Here is a 19333-nt window from a genome sequence, read left to right as displayed (position 1 = left end):
TAGAAAAAGATTGTTTTTCAATGTATCAGTCATAAGAGTTGAGATTAAAAACAAGACAAGACAGATCTGAATATAGCTAACGTATGGGGGTGACTACTTCCTCCCCTCTAGCTGCCTTTGCCTCTCAAACATATAGGTGTTTTCCGTGTGGTTCAAGGTCAACGTTTTCACACAATTTTATTTAACTATATGGCTTGTATGTTGCTAACATAAAATGTATTTGTGAAAACAGAGATAGGATTCCTCAAGGTCTGTCTGCAGGGAGAATTAGGGAAAATCCAGTACATCACTGCTGGGTTTCCAGCAGCTGATGTTGACCTGAAAGAAATCTCCATGAAAGAGACAGGCATGCATCCCCAGAAGCACAGAGTGAAGGCTCCGTATTCCCTCCTTGTAGACTAGAAGGAGCCCTCCCCCATAGCGGGGGTGGGGTGGGGCAAGGGTCCACGGGCGTAACAGTGTGAGGGCTGTGGGAAGGACTGGCAGCTGAGGAGGTACAATGCAGGAAAGCTGGAGCTGTGAACATTCTGGCCCTGGGCCACCCTGCAGCCCCCTGATTCTGGATTTACTTGCCAGAGTAAGAAAATATTGCAGCAAAACAAAGTGTCTCCACTGTAGTGTTATTCCAGTGTTGGCTTTTTCTTGGACTGCTTGAGATGGATGCTTTATGGTTATAGAAATCTATCCTAATACACAAAAAGCAAAGCTTGGGTGGGGAATGGGAGACAGAGCTGGGGAATGCAACTGTGTATCAACATGCACATCTCTCAACATATATGGGGGATTTTGCTATTAAAATAAACACATCTGAGTGATAATTCAGATGCACGTCATAAATGCTAGGATCTTTAATAATGAGTGAATGTACAAGTGACACGTTAAGTGATACTGCACCTCAACATGGGCGTATAAGCCATTTCGTAATATCAGGTACATCACTGAAACCTGTAGCTGAAACCAAACCAGATAAGGGGTGTCTACGGTGTAAGTAAAGCAAAGGTTTACATTTCTGGAGGTATAGTACCCATTGGTCATACATTTGCTTCTTCCTTCCTTCTTCTTCTTCTTCTTCTTCTTCTTCTTTTTTTTTTGCATCTTTCTTGAGCTTTTTTTTTTCCTTTTAAATTCCATTTCTGTATTCAAAACAGTAATAAATACTCAATGGCTTAGAAAAAGAACAATTCTCGTGGCCACCACTAAGTTAGAGTCTAAAGAGCGCAGACTACACTGCCTAACACGTATCTTCAAGTATTCTCCCCGACGTCGGGTAGGACAGTAGTACCTTATTGCACGTGGCCTCTCCGGAGCGCGGGTTCAGGAGGGCGCACCTGCGGGGTTGGGCGCGGGGCAGCGCACGGCCCGGAGCCCCGGCAGGACCACCTTCCCCTTGCGGTGTAGGTCCCCCTGGGCGCCCGTGTTCAGCCGCTGCACCAGCAGCTTCTCGTAGAGCAACGGGTGGTAAGCGCCCAGCGTGCAGGCCGCGTCGTAGTACAGCTCGTGGTAGTGGCACAGCTCCGTCTGCCGGATGGACGGGATGTATTCGTACACGTGCACTTCGCTGCACATGGACATCATGATGAGGATGCCTGCCTCGGAAAAGAAAAGTAGCCGATCAACAACTCCAAGCAGGAGGGAGGATGTTTTGGAGCGAGGCGGGGGGAATGACTGCACCTGCTCTGCGCCTGCTTTCTTGTCACTTAGACATTTGCGGGGTCAGAACCTCCAGGAGTGGCCTCTCTGCAGTCTGTGGGGTGCGGGCGCCCAGAGAGACATGACACCATTAGACCTTCACACATCTGGTTGATCACTGTGTGCGGGGCAGCGAGGGAGGAGGAGATGGGGGTGCCCGGTTTAACAAGAAGACAATCCAGTGAGCCACAGATTTGCCTTCCCCCAAGTTGGAGTATCATGAGTCACCGTCCTCATGCAGGCAGCTTCTGTTCTCATTTGCAAGAGCAGTTTCCAAAGAAACACGTTAGAAAAAACTGCCTATAAAATAGTTGCTTGATTATAACTGATTACAGGATAGTTGAATGGAAAGAGATGGAATTGGGGACACAGAGTTTAAGATTCAGATTATCAAAATTATTTATCTCCCTGGAACTGTCAATATTAAAGTTGCTTTAATTTTTCCTCTTTTAAAAAATGTTTCAAATAGAGAGCTATCAAACCTCTTCGTCAGTGAGCTAATCTAGCTTTTTTTAAAAAAAGATTTTATTTTTTAGAGAGAGACAGAGAGCACAAGCAGAGGGCAGGGGTAGAAGGAGACGCAGACTCCCTACTGAGCAGGGGGTCCAGCAAATCTAGTTCTTGATTTAGAAGGGCTAATGGGTTTTCTTTTCCCAGCACCACCACCACCTTTGTTAACATCCTTTAAACTTTTAAAAAACATATATGCTCATCCCTTTCACAAAAGAGCTATCTTTCTTATAAAAAACATAGTCACAACAATTAGTTCCTGTTAAATGGCAGTATCTGTCTGCAGAGGACAATCGTATTTCCAATTAATCAATCATGAAAATTCTCACAACCAGAGAAAGTCATGCATAAGGGCCACTGGGACAGAAGAGAGAAGGGGCCTCAATTTGCCCGGAGTCCAGAGGAGTTTCCTGGCAGACAACGGGAAGAACAGAAGCAGAAGAAGGGGTGCTGGTCCACAGGTGACAATGGCAATCTGTATAGAAACCTTTAAAGGTGTCACTCAGGAGCCATGACACAGTGTTACAGCTGAGAATAAAACATACTCCTAACAGAGAGAAGGAGGTATTTCAGTTCAAATTCTAAGAAGCAAAAATGTCCTCCACAGCTCTGTCAAAACACGTTACTGGTCTGTTCCTTTCTTTTTCCTCCCACAACCCATTTCTTCCTCCTTATCAGCTGACCTACTGCCAGGTTGCGGCCCCTTCCTTGGGATGCCTGAAGGGGATGGTGATTCAGGGAGAGCTAAGGACCAGCATCTCCTCCCAAAGTCACCAAGGTGAGTGAGTATCATCACCTGAACATGTAGCACAGGCTATAAAGAAGTCTTTCTCTTCTGATGAGCATTGACTGCTCTAGAAATACTTTTTCCCTCCTCCTGATAAAATCATCTCTTGATTGACATGGTGAATGAGAAAGCCACGTGCCCAGGGAGCATCAAATTCCCCCTTTGATCCTGGTTACTTTATACTTGCAGCAAACAAGAACCCCTCTGATGTGTATGTTTTTTCTCGATGAGGGCCACAAGGCCTGTGTCTATGGAGCTGAGGATGGCTCCAGTGTTTTCTAATCAGGAGCTCTAGAACAAATTCTTGTACCACATCACGGAGCTAGCTGCTCTCCCTCCCCTGGGCATGGTGCATGGCTATGCCAGCTGTGCAGAAAGGAACCACATCAAAGGATCCTAGCCATCATTCACACACCTAGATGCCTTCCATTAATACAATTAATACAATAACTTTCCCGCATATGGCAGTGCAGAGGCTTCAAGGGTGTCTTGCACAAAGGCATCTCAAAACCTAGCAATGGAACTATACCTAGAAACCACAGGTCTCTTCTAGCTGGAGTGTGTTGTGAGCCAATGACACAACCTCCCCCACGAGGGCTGAAGTCAAATGGGTACAAGTTATCACCTTTGCAACTAAGGTCCTTGGGGTGGCTGGCTTTCAAAAGTTAATCTCTTACTTGAGAAATGTATTATTGGAGAGCCATGTTATTGGCTCTCTTCCTAAAGCAGTTCTCAAACTCTGGCATGAAAAAGAATGACCGGGCAGCTTGCTAAATGTCCATTCGTGGGACTTGTACCCAGTTCCAGAGATTTGGGTTCCACTGGTTTATGTTGGGGTCCAGGAAACTGCATTTTTAACAAACATTCCTAAGCTATTTGTGGGGAAGGGCCATGGAAAAAAGAAAAAGTTCAATGTATCACAGACCATTACTTCCATAAAATATAACCCAATGATTTGCTAGAAAAATGAACACATATTTGGATGCCATGCTATGTTAAGTTACTACACAAGTGTGTAAATAGTTTCAATTTCTATAATGATCTGCTTGTAGAACAATGACTAATGTTTCCGTACCAATGCTGGTTCACTTCCCATGCTTTGAGGACCATTCTTTGGGGACCATGATGGTATTAACACACATATTCTTTGAAAAAGTAGACTGTAAGGAATTCCCCTGCTGCCTCCTAAGTAGCCTGACATTCCACATTAGATTAAATCTAGAGCGGAACTGCAATCCACACCTAAGTGAGAAGATCTGTATGTAGTCTCTCTAGTCTTTACTATTGTCTTGGTCCCAAAAAGCACCGACAAAGGGCACATGGGTGGCTCAGTTGGTTAAGCATTCAACTCTTAATTTGGGCTCAGATCATGATCTCAGGACGGTGAGATCGAACCTCACATCGGACTCCATATACCCACTTAAGATTCTCTTTCTCCCTCTCCATCTGTCCCTCTCTCCCTCTCTTCTTGCACTCTCTCTCTAAAAAGAGAAGAAAAAGAAGAAGAAGGAGAAGAAGAAGAGAAAAAAAGCATCTACTAAGATGTTTGAATCTTTTTTTTTTCTAGAAAGTTTCCCAGATAAAATTTTCACTCTTACATTTTAAATAATGCATTTGCTATATACCAATACAGATTTTGTCAGGAGACTAGGCAAGAAGTTAGAGTTTCACTGTGAGTAAATAGGTACATTTTAGCATTCTCATATATAACTACCTTGTATTTTACAATAACTTCTAGAGCTTCAGAAATGCAGAAACTTGATGTTGAGTTCATGAGAGTCCAAAATGGAAGCCAAGAGAAATTAAGAGTGTGGGTTCTTGCCTTGAGTTATCTGCACAATCCCTCCTGATCTTTCCCTATATGATACAGACTTATAACAGCTGTTTTCCATCCCATCTGTACTCATGTGAACTTGTGGCTTCTGTAACCATGGGCCTAGAGCATCCTAAAACTTACATAATAGCAGAATCTGCTCTAAGTGTTTAAGTGGCAGCCAGCTGTCGTGCTGATATCATAATTGGTAGGGCAATACCTTCAAAGGGAAGGGAAAAATTAATTTACCATTTGTCGGGTACATGTAAAAGGTGGACAAGATTTACGGTACCAAAGCTGGAGAATACTCTTCTCATTTTGAACTTTTTTTCAGACAGCATGGTCAATTCATTTGGCATATGCCCACTCTGCTTTTCAATTTATTAAAGTCGTTATTACACATGGTTTTGAGTTTTGAATCAGACTCTGTCATATAATAAATGCTGAAAATCACTATTACTAAATGTGGTCAAATCTACACATCAGTTACCCTTAGAGTTAACAGTACTTAGCCACACACAAAATCCTAAAGATGAAATTTCTTCTTGTTTTGCAAAAAGAAACTAGGTAAACATCAATATTTGGAGTTATATAATGATCCTGGCACAGTTCACAGAGTGTTTGTTAGGGAATGGGGGTGTGGGTGTAGACACTGCAGGGAGGCAGGGTAGGGATGGGGCTGGCAAAGATCAAAGCCTTCATGTTCTGCTGGAGGCCTCTTCAATTAAATTCAACATTTATTAAACTGGGCACAGTGCTAATCATTGGGGATTAAGAGAAAGTCTAAGAAAAGAAAGAAAGTAAATTAAAGAACTAACCTTTAAATTTAAAAACAGGTAGTGAGCCCATAACCTACAATTTTGTGGATGACTTGAAGAAAGTGTTTTATATAACGCACCGAGAAAAAAATGTTTGAGTACTACCACCAGCATTGCTTCTGTAAATGTTGTGATGCTGAGCCTATTATCCACAAATGTTGTAAATACCAACAACACATGGTTCCCAGATGTCCTGTGAATTACCACCAATTAGAGTACCATGTTAAGAGTACCCAACTCATCCCCAGGTTTGCTGATTCACTAGGAGGACCTACAGGACCCAATATTTAGTGATACTCAGCTATGATTTATTAAAGCAAAAGGATACAAGGCAAAATCAGCAAAAGTCCAGAGGAAACTAAGGCCAAGTTTCTACTCCCAGTTGAGTCACACAGGATTTGCTTGATACCCCTAGCGACACATGTAAAATGCTGCCAATCACGGAAGCTTTGGAGAGACTCAGTACTCAAGTTTTTACTGGGAACTGGTCATGTAGGCAGTCTCTGCCTGGCACATACCAAAATTCCAGGCTTCCAGAATGAAAGCAGGTGTTCAGCATAAACCATACTACTTACATAAACAGTCTAGGCATGGTGAACTACTCTTATCAGTTATAGGGTTGGAAACATTCCCAAATCAAAGATCCCAGATGCCAGCCAAGGGCCAACTTTGTAAGCATGCCTTCCTAAAGATCAGCAGTCAGGCCTGCCAGGTTAAATCTTTTCTGCAAAGATACCATATATGGATAAATTCAAAGTATCATGTTACTTCATAATTAATTCTCCATGCCAGACCAATATGGGGAATTCACATCTGGTTATGCTAAAAATGTTTTTATTCTTTTTTTCATTTCCTCTCTTAGGACTGCTCAGGATTACCTAAAATAAAAAAAAAATACAAATAATTTAATTCTATTCGGTAAAGAATTTCTTTTTTTATTTTCGGTAAAGAATTTCTTAAAAGAAAAAAAATTACTTAAACTTTTATGTTACGTAATTTTGTTTATGGACTACCACAAAGTAACTGCTTTCATCACTAATAAAATTTTACTGCTTTCACCCAGCATTCAAAGAGGAATTAATACCAATCCTTCTCAAACTCTTCTAAAACACAGAGGAAATGGGAACACTTCCAAATTCATTTTGCGAAGCTAGCATTACCCTGATACTCAAACCAGACAAGGACACCAAAATAAAAGAAATTATAGGCCAATATCCCTGATAAATATAGGTGCAAACATGCTCAACAAAATATCAGCAAACCAAATCCAACAATAATTAAAAGGATCACATACCACAACCAAGTAGGATGTAAGGATGATTCAGAATTGATAAATCAATTGATGTGATAGACCACTTTAACAAAATTAAGGATAGGGCAGCCCGGGTGGCTCAGCAGTTTAGCGCCATCCAGGGCGTGATCCTAGAGACCTGGAATCGAGTCCCACGTCAGGCTCCCAGCATGGAGCCTGCTTTTCCCTCTGCTTGTGCTCTGCCTCTGTCTGTGTGTCCTCATGATTAAATAAATAAAATCTTTAAAAAAATTAAGGATAAAAATTACAGTAGATGTAGAAAAGCACGACTAACTTCAACATCCATTTATGATAAAAGTTCTCAACAAAATAGGCATAGAGGGAATGTACCTCAACATAATAAATGTAGCCCACAGCTACATTATATCCAATGATGAAAAGCTAAAAGTTTTCCCTGCGAGATCAGGAACAAGACAAGAGGGTCCACTTTTGTCACTTTTATCCAACATAGTATTGAAGTCCTTGCCAGAATAATTAGGCAAGAAAAAGAAATAAAAGTCATTCAGATTGGAAAGGAAGAAGTAAAACTGTCACTATTTGCAGATGACATGATATTAGATATACAAAACTATAAAGACTAGACCAAAAACTGTTAGAATTAAAAAATGAATTAACTAAAGCTGTGGAATACAAAATGAATACTAATAACAAACTATCAGAAAGAAAAACTAAGATAACAATCCTATTTACAACTGCATTATAAACAATACCTAAAAATAAATTTAATTAAGGATGTGAAAGATCTGCACACTGAAAACTGTAAGATACTGATGAAAGAAGCTGAAGAGGACACAAATAAATGGAAAGATATTCCATGCTCCTGGACTGGAAGAATTAATATTTTAAAAATGCCACAGTACCCAAAGCAACCTACAGATTCAATGCAGTCCCTATCAAAGTCCCAATGGCATTTTCCCCCACAGAAATAGAACAATCCAGTTAAAAAATTGGCAGAAGACTGAATAGACATTTGTCTAAAGAAAACATACAGATGACCAAGAGGTAAATGAAAAGATGGTCAACATCACTCATCATCAGGTAAATGCAACTCAAAACTATAATGAGATAGCACCTCACACCTGTTAGGATGGCTATCATCAAAGAGATAAGAAATAAAAGTGTTGGCAAGGGTGTGGAGAAAAAGAAACCCTTGTGCAGTGCCAATGGTATTGTAAATTGGTGCAGCCACTATGGAAAACAGTATGGCTATTCCTCAAAAAAAAATAAAAATAGAATTACCTTATGATCCAGCAATTCCACTTTTCAGTATTTACCCAAAGAAAATGAAACCACCTGGAAAGATATCTGCATCCCTATGTTCACTGCAGCATTATTTACAATAGCCAAGATATGGAAACAGCCTAAGTGTCCTTGAAGTCACTGCTAAGTGAATTAAGGTAGATCTAGAAGGTCTTACGCTAAGTGAAATAAGTTAGAGAAAGACAAACGCCATGTGATCTCATTTATATGTGGAATAAAAAAAAAAAAAGAAAGAAAACCAAGAAACAAAAAACATAGATACAGAGAACAGATTAGCGGCTGCCAAAGTGGGGGTCGTGGGAAAAACAGGTGAAGGGGGTCAAAAGGTACAAACTTCCAGTTATGCAGTAAATATGTCACGGGATATAACATGCAGCATTGAGACTATAGTTAAAAATGCTGAATTACATATTGGAAAGTTGCTAAGAGAATAGATCTTAAAAGTTCTCAATCACAGGAAAGAAAATTCTGCAAACCAAGTGTGGTCACAGATGTTAACCAAACTTACTGTGGTGATCCTTTTGCAATATATGTAAATATCAAATAACCATGCTATATGGCTGAAACTAATGTAATGTTGCACATCAGTTAAACCTCAGTAAAAAATATTCTTGCTTTTCACATGAAGCCAGACTTTCAGATAGGCAGATCAGTATTTAGACATTTTTTAGTGTACTTTTGTAACCCAATCAAATGGGCATGTGGCTAGCTTTTAATTTAAAGACTTTAAATCTTTAAATATGATTCAATTAACATGCAGATTCTTTGGCCAGTTTTTACAAGTGAGTCCATACTAGGGATTCATTGAACGAAAAAGTGCACGTTTTTCCAGACAATTATGACTCAAGAAGCATTCATTTGCCAAACTGCAGATCTTTAATTATTATATAATGCAATGTAATTATCAAACCAATTAAAAAGCATTTCAACCAGTCTTAATAAAATGTCATATTATATGACTCAGCATACTAGAAGTATATACACTTATTTATTTACTCTAAAATCAGGATAAAAAGCAAGCTGCAAACCATGTGCAGAGTATCACAAATTCTGAATGAATGAGGTTTCCCCTATAAAACTGTACTTTGCATACCTAGCTTTGTATTTAATGTGTTTTCAGACCTAGTATAGTGTAATCATTTATAGTCTTGATTTTAATTGTGATTAAAATTATCTTGCTGTCACCTGGCAAAATATTTAAAGTAACATCCAAAATATTCAGATTGATAGAATTTTCTCTTTAATGAATATATTCGGGATCCCTGGGTGGCACAGTGGTTTAGCGCCTGCCTTTGGCCCGGGGCGCGATCCTGGAGATCGAATCCCACGTCAGGCTCCCGGTGCATGGAGCCTGCTTCTCCATCTGCCTGTGTCTCTGCTTCTCTCTCTCTCTCTCTCTCTCTCTGTCTCTCTGTGACTATCGTAAATAAATAAAAAATAAAAAAAAATAAAAAAAAATGAATATATTCTTTCAATACAAAGCACAAGAAGCTGTGGATATAAACAACATAATGCAAGTGACAGACAAAATACTGGCTTACATCAATCACTTCCAGTTACATGTGAACATAAGTCATAGGAAAGGTAAATTAGGAATTTCTGAGAATGACCAATACAACATACAAAACACATTTCTGAAGGAGTGGTCAGAGTGAAACAAAACCCAAGTGTCTGGAATATGCCAGTCTAATGGAAATCTAGCAGCTCTGTCAGGTTTCTCCTAAATTCATCATGAAATAGGAAATCATGAGAACTATTCGCAGGATTATTTAAAAGCAAGAGCAACTCTTCAAAGGACAATTCCAGAAAATATTTGTAATTAAAAAGTGGTTTGGAGATTTGAACTTGATGTAATATAATAATAACTTAAGAAGCATTTACCTTATTAGATAAAATCATATAATGCAAGGGCAATACTCAATGGTCAATTTTTCACTGATTAATATTGTATTCTTTGATGATAACACACATTCAGGATTCATTATTCACAAGGAAATGCAAAAAGCTGTTCCTAATCAATGTAACTGTGACACACTTTACACAATCCTAAAGATGAATGTTAAATGGCTTATTATTTTGCGTTAAACATCTGAGTTTGGGTGATATATTGGGAAATTAGAACCCCCAAAAGAAATACAAAATGGATAAGAAAGTTATGACTTGCCTTTAAGTCTATTATTTTTGTGCATATTCAATAGCCTGAAATTATAGTGCCTGCATTTATGAATTCCAGAAATATTAATTATAATCAGTAGCGTCTGCCTTTTAAAAAGTGGCAGGATGGGATCCCTGGGTGGCGCAGCGGTTTGGCGCCTGCCTTTGGCCCAGGGCGCGATCCTGGAGACCCGGGATCGAATCCCACGTCGGGCTCCCGGTGCATGGAGCCTGCTTCTCCCTCTGCCTGTGTCTCTGCCCCCCCCCTCTCTCTGTGACTATCATAAATAAATAAATAAAAATTAAAAAAAATAAAAAGTGGCAGGATGTGTTGGTGGTTTCTACAATAAAAATATTGTCAATTGGTCAAGTGTAGATTTAAGTAGAGAATCTCCTCTCTGTGCTGCTGGTTGGGACCTGTACTCCCAGGCCTGCCTGCCTGCTGGTCCTTGGGCAGTGAGCCAGGGATGGTGAAGCTGGCGCCTCCTGGCTTGGCTGGATGCCCCACTGCCTGTAGGTGACAAACCAATCAAGCCATGCTCTATGATCCTAGGTGAGTTCACTGACCTTCTATAAAAATACATCTGTATGAGAACAAAATGGAAGCTGTGGGATTCCAAGTAAATTATTCCTTATCTTCAGCCAGGCTAAGGTACAGTCAAAATGACTTCAAAGTACCAAATAACAAGATAAATCTCTAGTATCCAACTAGGGAGGAAAGAAAGAAATGCTACTCATCTGTGCATGAATAGCTCCCCAGTGGGCTGAGGGTGAGGAACCTAATAAGATGACAAAGTTGTTCCAGGGAAACAGTCCTAATGGATCATCAAAATTACCTTGATCCATGTGACTTCCTTTTAATTTACAAAATCCATGTGTATCCACCAGGTGTAAGAATCCCTTTGCTGCTTCTCTAGAGAAGAGCACGGTACACGTAGCACATTTCCAGGGTATCTACTAGTGTTCCTCTTTCTGTGAACTGTAAGGGCAAATATGGCTCTGATTAGAAATTCAAAGAAAAAGCAGTGTGTCAACACTTAATCAACAGGCATCAAAATGCCATACATACCCTTTGCTCAGCACTAATATTCCTGGGAATTTATTTTAAGGAAATGGTTTAAAGGAAAGAAAAGTCTATGTGCCCACATACAGAATAAACTATAGTATTGTTCGTACATAGATATAGTGAGGACTCATCAATATAATTGTTTGATGTGCTGATATGGTCTCTGTAATATCAAAGAGAACAAGTCTATTTTGTTGATTATGTATCTTAATGAAAGAACAGCGTTTTTATATTCACGAATATGGTTGTATTTGACCAAGCATAAAGTTTTAGATGAGGAACATTACAGTAATAGTGAACAGTAAACGTCAGCTATTGTGCTAAGCACATGGTAATACAAACACAAAGGCACTACTAGTATCTTCATTTTCTAGTTGAAAGAACTGAGGTTCGGAGGTTTAGAGGAATTTGTTCAAGATCACATATTTAGTTGACTGGTAGAACCAAGGTTTGATTTTGGTCTCCGTAGAGCCCAGGATCTTAACCACAGCACACACATATAGTGATATGGGAAGAGGTGGGCATCCTTCTAAATGTGAGACCAGTTGAATCAGAGGTGAGAGTCTATAAGGTGACATAAATCACAATTCCCCATTCGTCTGTTCATCTCATTCATTCAGCAAACATTTATTGTGCACCTGTTGTGCAGTGCCACACGCTGAGGGAAGCTCATTCATTACAACAATGGTCTTATTTTTAAAGATTTATTTACTTATTTGAGAGAGAGAGAGAGCACCGGTGGAGGGAGGGGCAGAGGGAGAGGGGCAGTGAGATTCTCAAGCAGACTACCTGTTGAGTGTGGAGCCCGATGGGGGGCTTGATCCCACACCCTGAGATCATGACCTGAGCTAAAATCAAGAGTCAGACTCAACCAATGCAGGTGCCCTTCTTTACAACAATGTTAAAAAAAATAGAACTCAAGATGTGGTCGAGATTTGGAAGAATATAGACTAAAATACAATCAGGTGGCAATTCTGGGGGTGGTGGTGGGATTATTTAGTGCTTTAAAAAGAGGTTGAAATATTTAGTTATAATGTTATTTTCCCCTTTGCATAAGGCCTACAAAGGAGACTTCAAAAATGTTACAAAGAAAAATCATATAAAGCAAGACAGTCTCTTCCTTAAGGTTTGGTGAAAACTTTGGACCAATATCTATGTTGGGATAAATAATCCCTAAATCTCCTTAAACTTCCATATATTAATAATGACATTTCTTACAAAGTTAGTCAAGTTTTCACTAATTTTCCCATAATGACTTTAACAAAAGTCAGAATATATTTATACGGTTATTTTAAGATATTTTGAAAGATAATTATCACTAACTGATGTCAAACTTTGAGTCAGTTTTTATGTTTAATTGCAGTGAATATTCATCATTTTAACAGTGATTCTTCAAAATATTTTGTTTGGTAGAGTAGTTTGATAGTAATACAGACTTGACGTTATAAAAAAAGAAGAAAACATAGTTTAAAAATATTCAGTTAGAAATATGAGAGTACTAGCTTGAGTATACATCATAGATATTAAATCTTCAATAAGTATCTTATTAATATTAAATAAAGCTTGTAATGAAAGTATAGTTTAATTCACTTGATGTTAAAACGTATTTACATTGTGTCAATATTAGAAAAATTGTTCATTATGTTCTCTAGTTTTATTATAAAAAAGCATACTAAATTAATAGCTTTGGTAAGTTCTTTTACATATGTGAATTAGACACTTCTGGGGGCTCCTAGGTGGTTGAGTGCCTCTTGTTTCAGCTCAAGTCATGATCTCAGGGTCCTGAGATTGAACCCCACATCTGGCTCTGCACTCAGCAGATTTCTCTCTCCCCTCTCCCTCTCCCTCTCCCTCCTTCCACCTGCACACACACACACTCTCTCTCAAATAAATAAATCTTTAAAAAAAACAAATAAAAAAGAAAATTCTGGAATGTTTTTTTCAGTAATAAAATGAGTTTCAGTGAAGAAGCTCTCAGAGTTTGTTTTCTTCAATGCTGGGTCAACATGTTCCTCAGATCCCAACTTACTGTTTTTTCTTTATAATCAGAGAAGGCAACTCCTGTTATTTGTAGATAAAACAAGAAGAATTTATTTAGGTGCAAATCAAATCTTTGTGCTCAGATCTGATCTTACTAGGACGTCTTGCCCATAAGAAAGAACCTGGGAAAAAGTACAATGCATACTCGGGTATTGTGATCAAAGACAAAGAAAGCTGATGCAGAAATACTCTGAAGCCTACTCTAGGGAACATTCAGAATGGTGCAGTGGACAGAAGTTGCTTCTAGACTCTTCTCTACTTCAACACAGCAGTCTCTCCTCATCCTGCAGGTTCAGTTACCCAGAGCCACCTGCAGTCGGGAAGCAGACAATCTTTCTGGCATATCATCAGAGGATCAATAGTGTCTAATCCCAAATCCCAGTGCCCACATCATTTCCCTCACTTCATCTCATCATGTGGGTATTTTATCATCCTCCACCATCACATGAAGAAAGGTGCATACAGCGCAGTAAGAGTTTGATAGAGACACTATATTCACAAAACTCTTCTTGTGCTACAGTGTTATAATTGTTCTATTTTATTATCAGTTATTGTTATTCACCTCTTACTGTGCCTAATTTATGAATTAAACTTTTTCATCAGTATGTATGTACAGGAAAGAACACAGTTGGAATAGGGTTTGGTACTATCTGAGGTTTTAGGCATCTGGTTTAGGTCTTGGAATGTATCCTCTACAGATGAGGGGGAGACTGTATTTATGACTTCTCTCTTCCCCACAGAAAACATTCATACCCGCCAGAGCTCCAATCTACCAGGCAAGCCCTCATGATTTGTATGCCATCAAGGAGATGTCTGGGAAGGGCTGGGGATCCTAATGAAGGTCCAAAGAGGATGTCATGCTTCTAGAATAAGAGATGTTGGCTGAACTATCTGCTTGAATATTACTGAGGATGGTTTCCTGCAATCAATCAGAGTTGTGACCTTGCTTATTGGTGCCCAAACTTACACCCAAACCATCAGTATATCTAAAGAATCTGGGTCCCAAGATGATAGAATCAACCAACCAAACCAACAAAAATCCACTTTTAAGAACATTTATAGCCAGCTACCATGTTTGACATTTTGCAAGCTTTCAGAACATGAAAGGAGTCCATCAGGAATGATGAGTAAATTTTTTAGCTATGTCTTCAAAGAAACAAAAGGAATAATGTAATTGGTAACATCCAGTGTTCTCCTACTTAGCCAAATGCTTATTACCTTGATGGCACCACGTCTATCAAGACAGGATCTGCAGACTAGATATGTAAAGTTCCCTCTATCTTTAAGATTCTAAAATGCTAGAATGGTAGTTCTCAACACACAGAACAAGGACCAGCAGTATCAATATCACTTAAGAACCCGTTAGAAATGCAAATTCTTGCCCCCTCTACTTCCTCAGAAACTCTAAGGGTGGGTGTTGTTGTCTGTTTTTGAAGGTGTGGTAGCCAGCCTCCAGCATGGCCCCCAAAGATCCCTACCTGTTGTTCGCATATTTGGGTAGTTCCAACCCACAACAAGGGTACTGAATGATATAATAAACAGAATTTAGCCACAGTGATAGTTCATGACACTATACTAAGTACTGTGGCCTCCTCCTTGCTCTCTCACCTGGATCGCTTGCTGTAGGGAAGCCGGCTGCCATGTTATAAGGACTTCCAAGTAGACCTACAGAGGTCCATGTGATGAGGAACTGAGGCCTCTGGTGAACAGCCATCTTGTAATTGAGCCATTCAGAAAACAGATCGGCCAACCTGTGTCCAGACAGCTGCAGTGCTACCTCTATAAAGATACCATGTGAGCCATCCAGCCAATCTGTTCCCACAACACTGACTACAGACACTGCACAAGATAAATGCTTATTCCTTCCAGTAGTTATGTTCTGGGGGTAATTTGCTTCATGACATTAAATAACTAATACACAAGCCCTCTGAATGATTCTGATACATACTAAACCACTGAGCTAAAACCTTCATTCATTCTCCAAATAATTATTCCTTCCATTCTCCAAATGATTATTCCCATTCTTAGCTTAGCACAGAGCAGGCTAAGAGCTAGGCTAAGAGTGGAAACAGAATAGACAAAACATGCTTCCTAGCCCTCAATGCAGCTCGTTCTTTTCCTTCTTTGCAGTTTGTGATTATATTTTATTTAGAGAACACACACCTATGTAATGTCAGTCACCCACTGTACTGTGAGTTCTGATGAGTGGGACCTTTACCTAGTTTCCCTCCCATGACCCCTGGGCCCCACCCTGTGCCTAGCACATAGGAGGTGCATAATCAATATCCACTTTTCTCTTCCATCTTTCCCACCTTCCTCGTATATGATGAATTGAGGCCCCAGGAACAGGCTTCTGAATAGCAACCAATAACCCTACATTTAAGGAGTTCAAGGTGTGTTCCCCTGGGAATCTGCCATCAACTATAAATTTCCATACAAAGAAATGTCTTGTGTGTTCAAAATAGTCGACTTTTACTGTCCCTCTATTTTACACGTGCAGATTCAGAAGTACATATAAAGAAAATATATGCAGTGGGTTTCGAAATATAAGCAATTAAATGTGACACTATTTTCTCGTATAGATGAACATCATTAAAGCACAGAGACTCGCCTTGCTTTACCTGCAGGTGGAGCCCTATGCTAATAAGGAAAGCAGAATATCAGGATACTGCTCTTGGAGCAATTTATCTTCTCTGATAGAGGAAGTCCAAGAAACAAGAAATCCCCCACACCTGGGTGGAACCCTCCACAGAGCACTCAGAAATGTCCTGATCTTGCTGACCAGCTCTACAAGGGGTTCTTTTGTTCAGTAAGGAGATTAGTGTCTGGAAATGATAAGGTGGGGAGATAAGAAGTCAACAGTTTTTTTCAACGTGACCTTGGAACATGAAGGAGTATTTGGAGAATGTTCTTATTTATTTATGTTTTAATGTAGGCTCCCCAGCTTGCATGGACCCCAGCGCATGGTTTGAATTCACAACCCCGAGACCGGGATCTGAGCTGAGATCAAGAATCAAATGCTTAACCGACTGAGCCACTCAGGCACTCCCGGAGAACATTTTTTTGATAAGAGAAAATAACTCGCTGATTTTTTAAAAACTCTTATGGCAGATACTTTGAGATGTGAGCAACATCATTTTACCAATATTTAGGAACATCAGAGAAGTTATAAAACGGACTCTGGCTGCCTATTTCTGAGCAAGATCAAAGAGGAGAGAGTAACACTGCAACATCCCCGGGGGATTCAGAGGGTGAGGGGTGCTCCGTTGGGCCCAGCTCCCGCGGCTGCAGCTCCTGCCCATCCTTCAGGGGGGCTCACCCTTACAGCCGGCTGGGGATGGGAGCAGCAAATACATTTATTGATGGCAGGCCACAGTCTTCTGTGACATTGGTGTCATTTCCCCTTCTTCATGTAAAAGAAGTCCCAAAGGCAAGCATCAGCCTCTGAAAATTCCAAATTCTCAGTAAATAGCCATGAAAGGAAGCTAGGCATATGTGGCAGGATTCCTTCCAACAAAAGCACCAGAGAAAATATTTCTCTCCAGCTACGAGGATCTAACCTGAGTCTTCCAAACACCACATCGCGGTAAGTATACCTGACAGCCTCCAGCTGGACTCTAAAACCTCTGCTCCAAGCAAACAGTAGTCCCATGAATTCATGAGAAGGCAACAATATGAAAAAGATTTTATTAAACTTCTGCCACACTGTATTATGCTGTCTAAGTGTTATTCTATCCCACTTAACCTTTGCTGACAAACTAGATTACATTTTCTCTCCTAAATCGACGGGATCCCATGAAATTGCATGAAAGATAAAGAACCTAGGATCATAAGACTGATTTGGAAATAGAGTGTCAGAGGCATGAGTTTAACAGGGGGGTTAGCTATGCTTAAGGAAAATCATCTGCAGAGTCAGACTGTAAATCCTGTCTTGAATTCGATGTAAAATATTTCTCATTATTGCAATACCGGAGAATCACTCCAAAATCCACAAGCCCCAACTCAGATACTTGTGTGTTCTGTATCCATAACCAAACCACTACTATCTCCATAAATCTCCCCTTTAATCACCGGGACCCACTGTGCAGCCTGAATTAAGATGCAAGGTTGTAAATTCATTGAAATTAGGGTAGAGAATGTCACAGTTTTTTTTTCTGGACAAAATTAATATCCTTTGTTCTATTACAGCTTTCATATTGTCAAGGGGATCGAAGATATTCGATCAGGTAATATTAACTTACCCTACTCGGGTAAAGAGATAATAGGGATGATTAGCTGAAAAATAGGTAAAAACAATGGGGCAACACCATAAATTTTGAGGATCAAAGCCTGGCTGCAAAAAATATACATAATAAGCCAAGGGTGATGATCCTATTAGACAAAAAACAAACAAACTATTTTTTAGATTAGAGCTAGTGCATTCCGGTAGCAAGAGCTGTGTAAGGTCCTAGAATTAGTCTCATCAAAGCCTGCACCTGCTATTTTGCAACACATGACACTAATGTATGGTCTCAATCTGGCATCACAAACAATTGTGAATGGGTGAGTCGGAGTGGATCATAGACAACCCAGGTGGGATCAATGTGTCCTCCCCTTGAACCCTTGGGGCCTCGACTGCTCTAACCCACAGAATACAGTACAAGTGACACTGTGTAGTTCTCTAGTCCTCAGCCTTAAGAAATTTGCCAGGAGCCCTGAGCATCCATTTAAGAAGCCTAACTACCCTGAGACCACCATGCAAGAGACTACGTGCAGGCACAGAATCAACAGTCCTGGCTGAGCCCACCCTCCCAGCCACCCCCACCAAGGGGGCCAACCATGGCAGTGAGGCCATCCTGTGAAGCAAGTGAATACCACCAAGTGCCGCCCATCGATGCCTGTGGAACAGAAGAATTACCCAGCCAAGCCCGTCCTGATGCACAAAATCATGACAGAAAATAAAAGTGTTTGCTTTATACCTTGAAATGTTGGGGGTTGTTATGCAGCAATAGACAATTGAAGAGTATTTCTACAATCTTCAGCCAATCTAGGCTTCTTCTGAAACCACCTTTTAATTGCTCCGATTAAATAACATAACTATACATTTACTAAAAACTAAACTTAACCCCTCCTGTCACCCGTTTTCATATACACCTACCAATGAAGCCAGAAGATGGTGGGTTGGGTTGAATCTTCTCCTTGGTGTTCTCTTGGATAATGTCCCAAAGCTGCCATATAAATTTAGGATGAAGAATGTAAAATGGTTGATTTGGGTTTCTCTGACGGTGCTGAACATATGGAGTGAACAGGTTGTAATCTGGCTTCTTGTACCACTAAGGAAAAAAAAATCAACAAAATCAAGTACAGAGAACCACACTGCAAGAAGGGAACCGCAGCACCCGGGTGGGGGTGGAAGCTTTTTCCAGGCCGAGGGAACAGGAGGGGAGGGGAGGCGGTGACTGTCACTTTTGCAGGCATTGCCTCACTGGATGAGGGAAACGGAACAGAGAGGTACAGGGTTCCAGCCTTTTGGCACTGATGCTCTGTTTTTCATGAAATATGGGAGACAAGGCCGAACTTCTCTGTAAACAGACAGGCAACACTTCAAGCCTTGTGGGCCACAGGGTCTTCTGCAACCAGGCAATTCGTCCACTGTACGGAGAAGGCCACGGATGATACATCACTAATGGGCATGGCTGCATTCCAACAAAACTTCATTTACAAAACAGGGCCACATCTGGGCCTGCTTGCTGAACCCGGGGCTCAAGCATTGCATTTCAAAAACATATTTTCCCTATCAAATGTATACCAAATGACAGCATACCAGTTATTGCCCAAGTCTGGGGCCGGGAAGACTGACAGGTGGGGCACAAGGAACTGTGTGGAGTGATGAAAATATTCCATT

General features: G+C 40.3%; 1 protein-coding gene across 1 annotated transcript in view; it reads right to left on the bottom strand.

The window, feature by feature from the left end:
* Nucleotides 1-160: 160 nt before the first annotated feature.
* ST6GAL2 (ST6 beta-galactoside alpha-2,6-sialyltransferase 2) overlaps nucleotides 161-19333 on the bottom strand; it is a 71657-nt gene continuing 52484 nt past the window's right edge. The window contains exons 5-6 of the mRNA XM_055327790.1: nucleotides 18587-18761; nucleotides 161-1586 (exon numbers count right to left, since the gene is read on the bottom strand). Of these exons, the coding sequence (XP_055183765.1) occupies nucleotides 1315-1586; nucleotides 18587-18761 (447 nt within the window). The 3' untranslated portion in view covers nucleotides 161-1314. The remainder of the gene's footprint in view (nucleotides 1587-18586; nucleotides 18762-19333) is intronic.

The sequence above is a fragment of the Nyctereutes procyonoides genome, unplaced genomic scaffold, assembly GCF_905146905.1.
Source record: "Nyctereutes procyonoides isolate TBG_1078 unplaced genomic scaffold, NYPRO_anot_genome, whole genome shotgun sequence".
NCBI classification, from domain to species: domain Eukaryota; kingdom Metazoa; phylum Chordata; class Mammalia; order Carnivora; family Canidae; genus Nyctereutes; species Nyctereutes procyonoides.
Note: the sequence above shows the minus strand (reverse complement) of the source record. Positions and strands in the feature narration are given on the sequence as shown.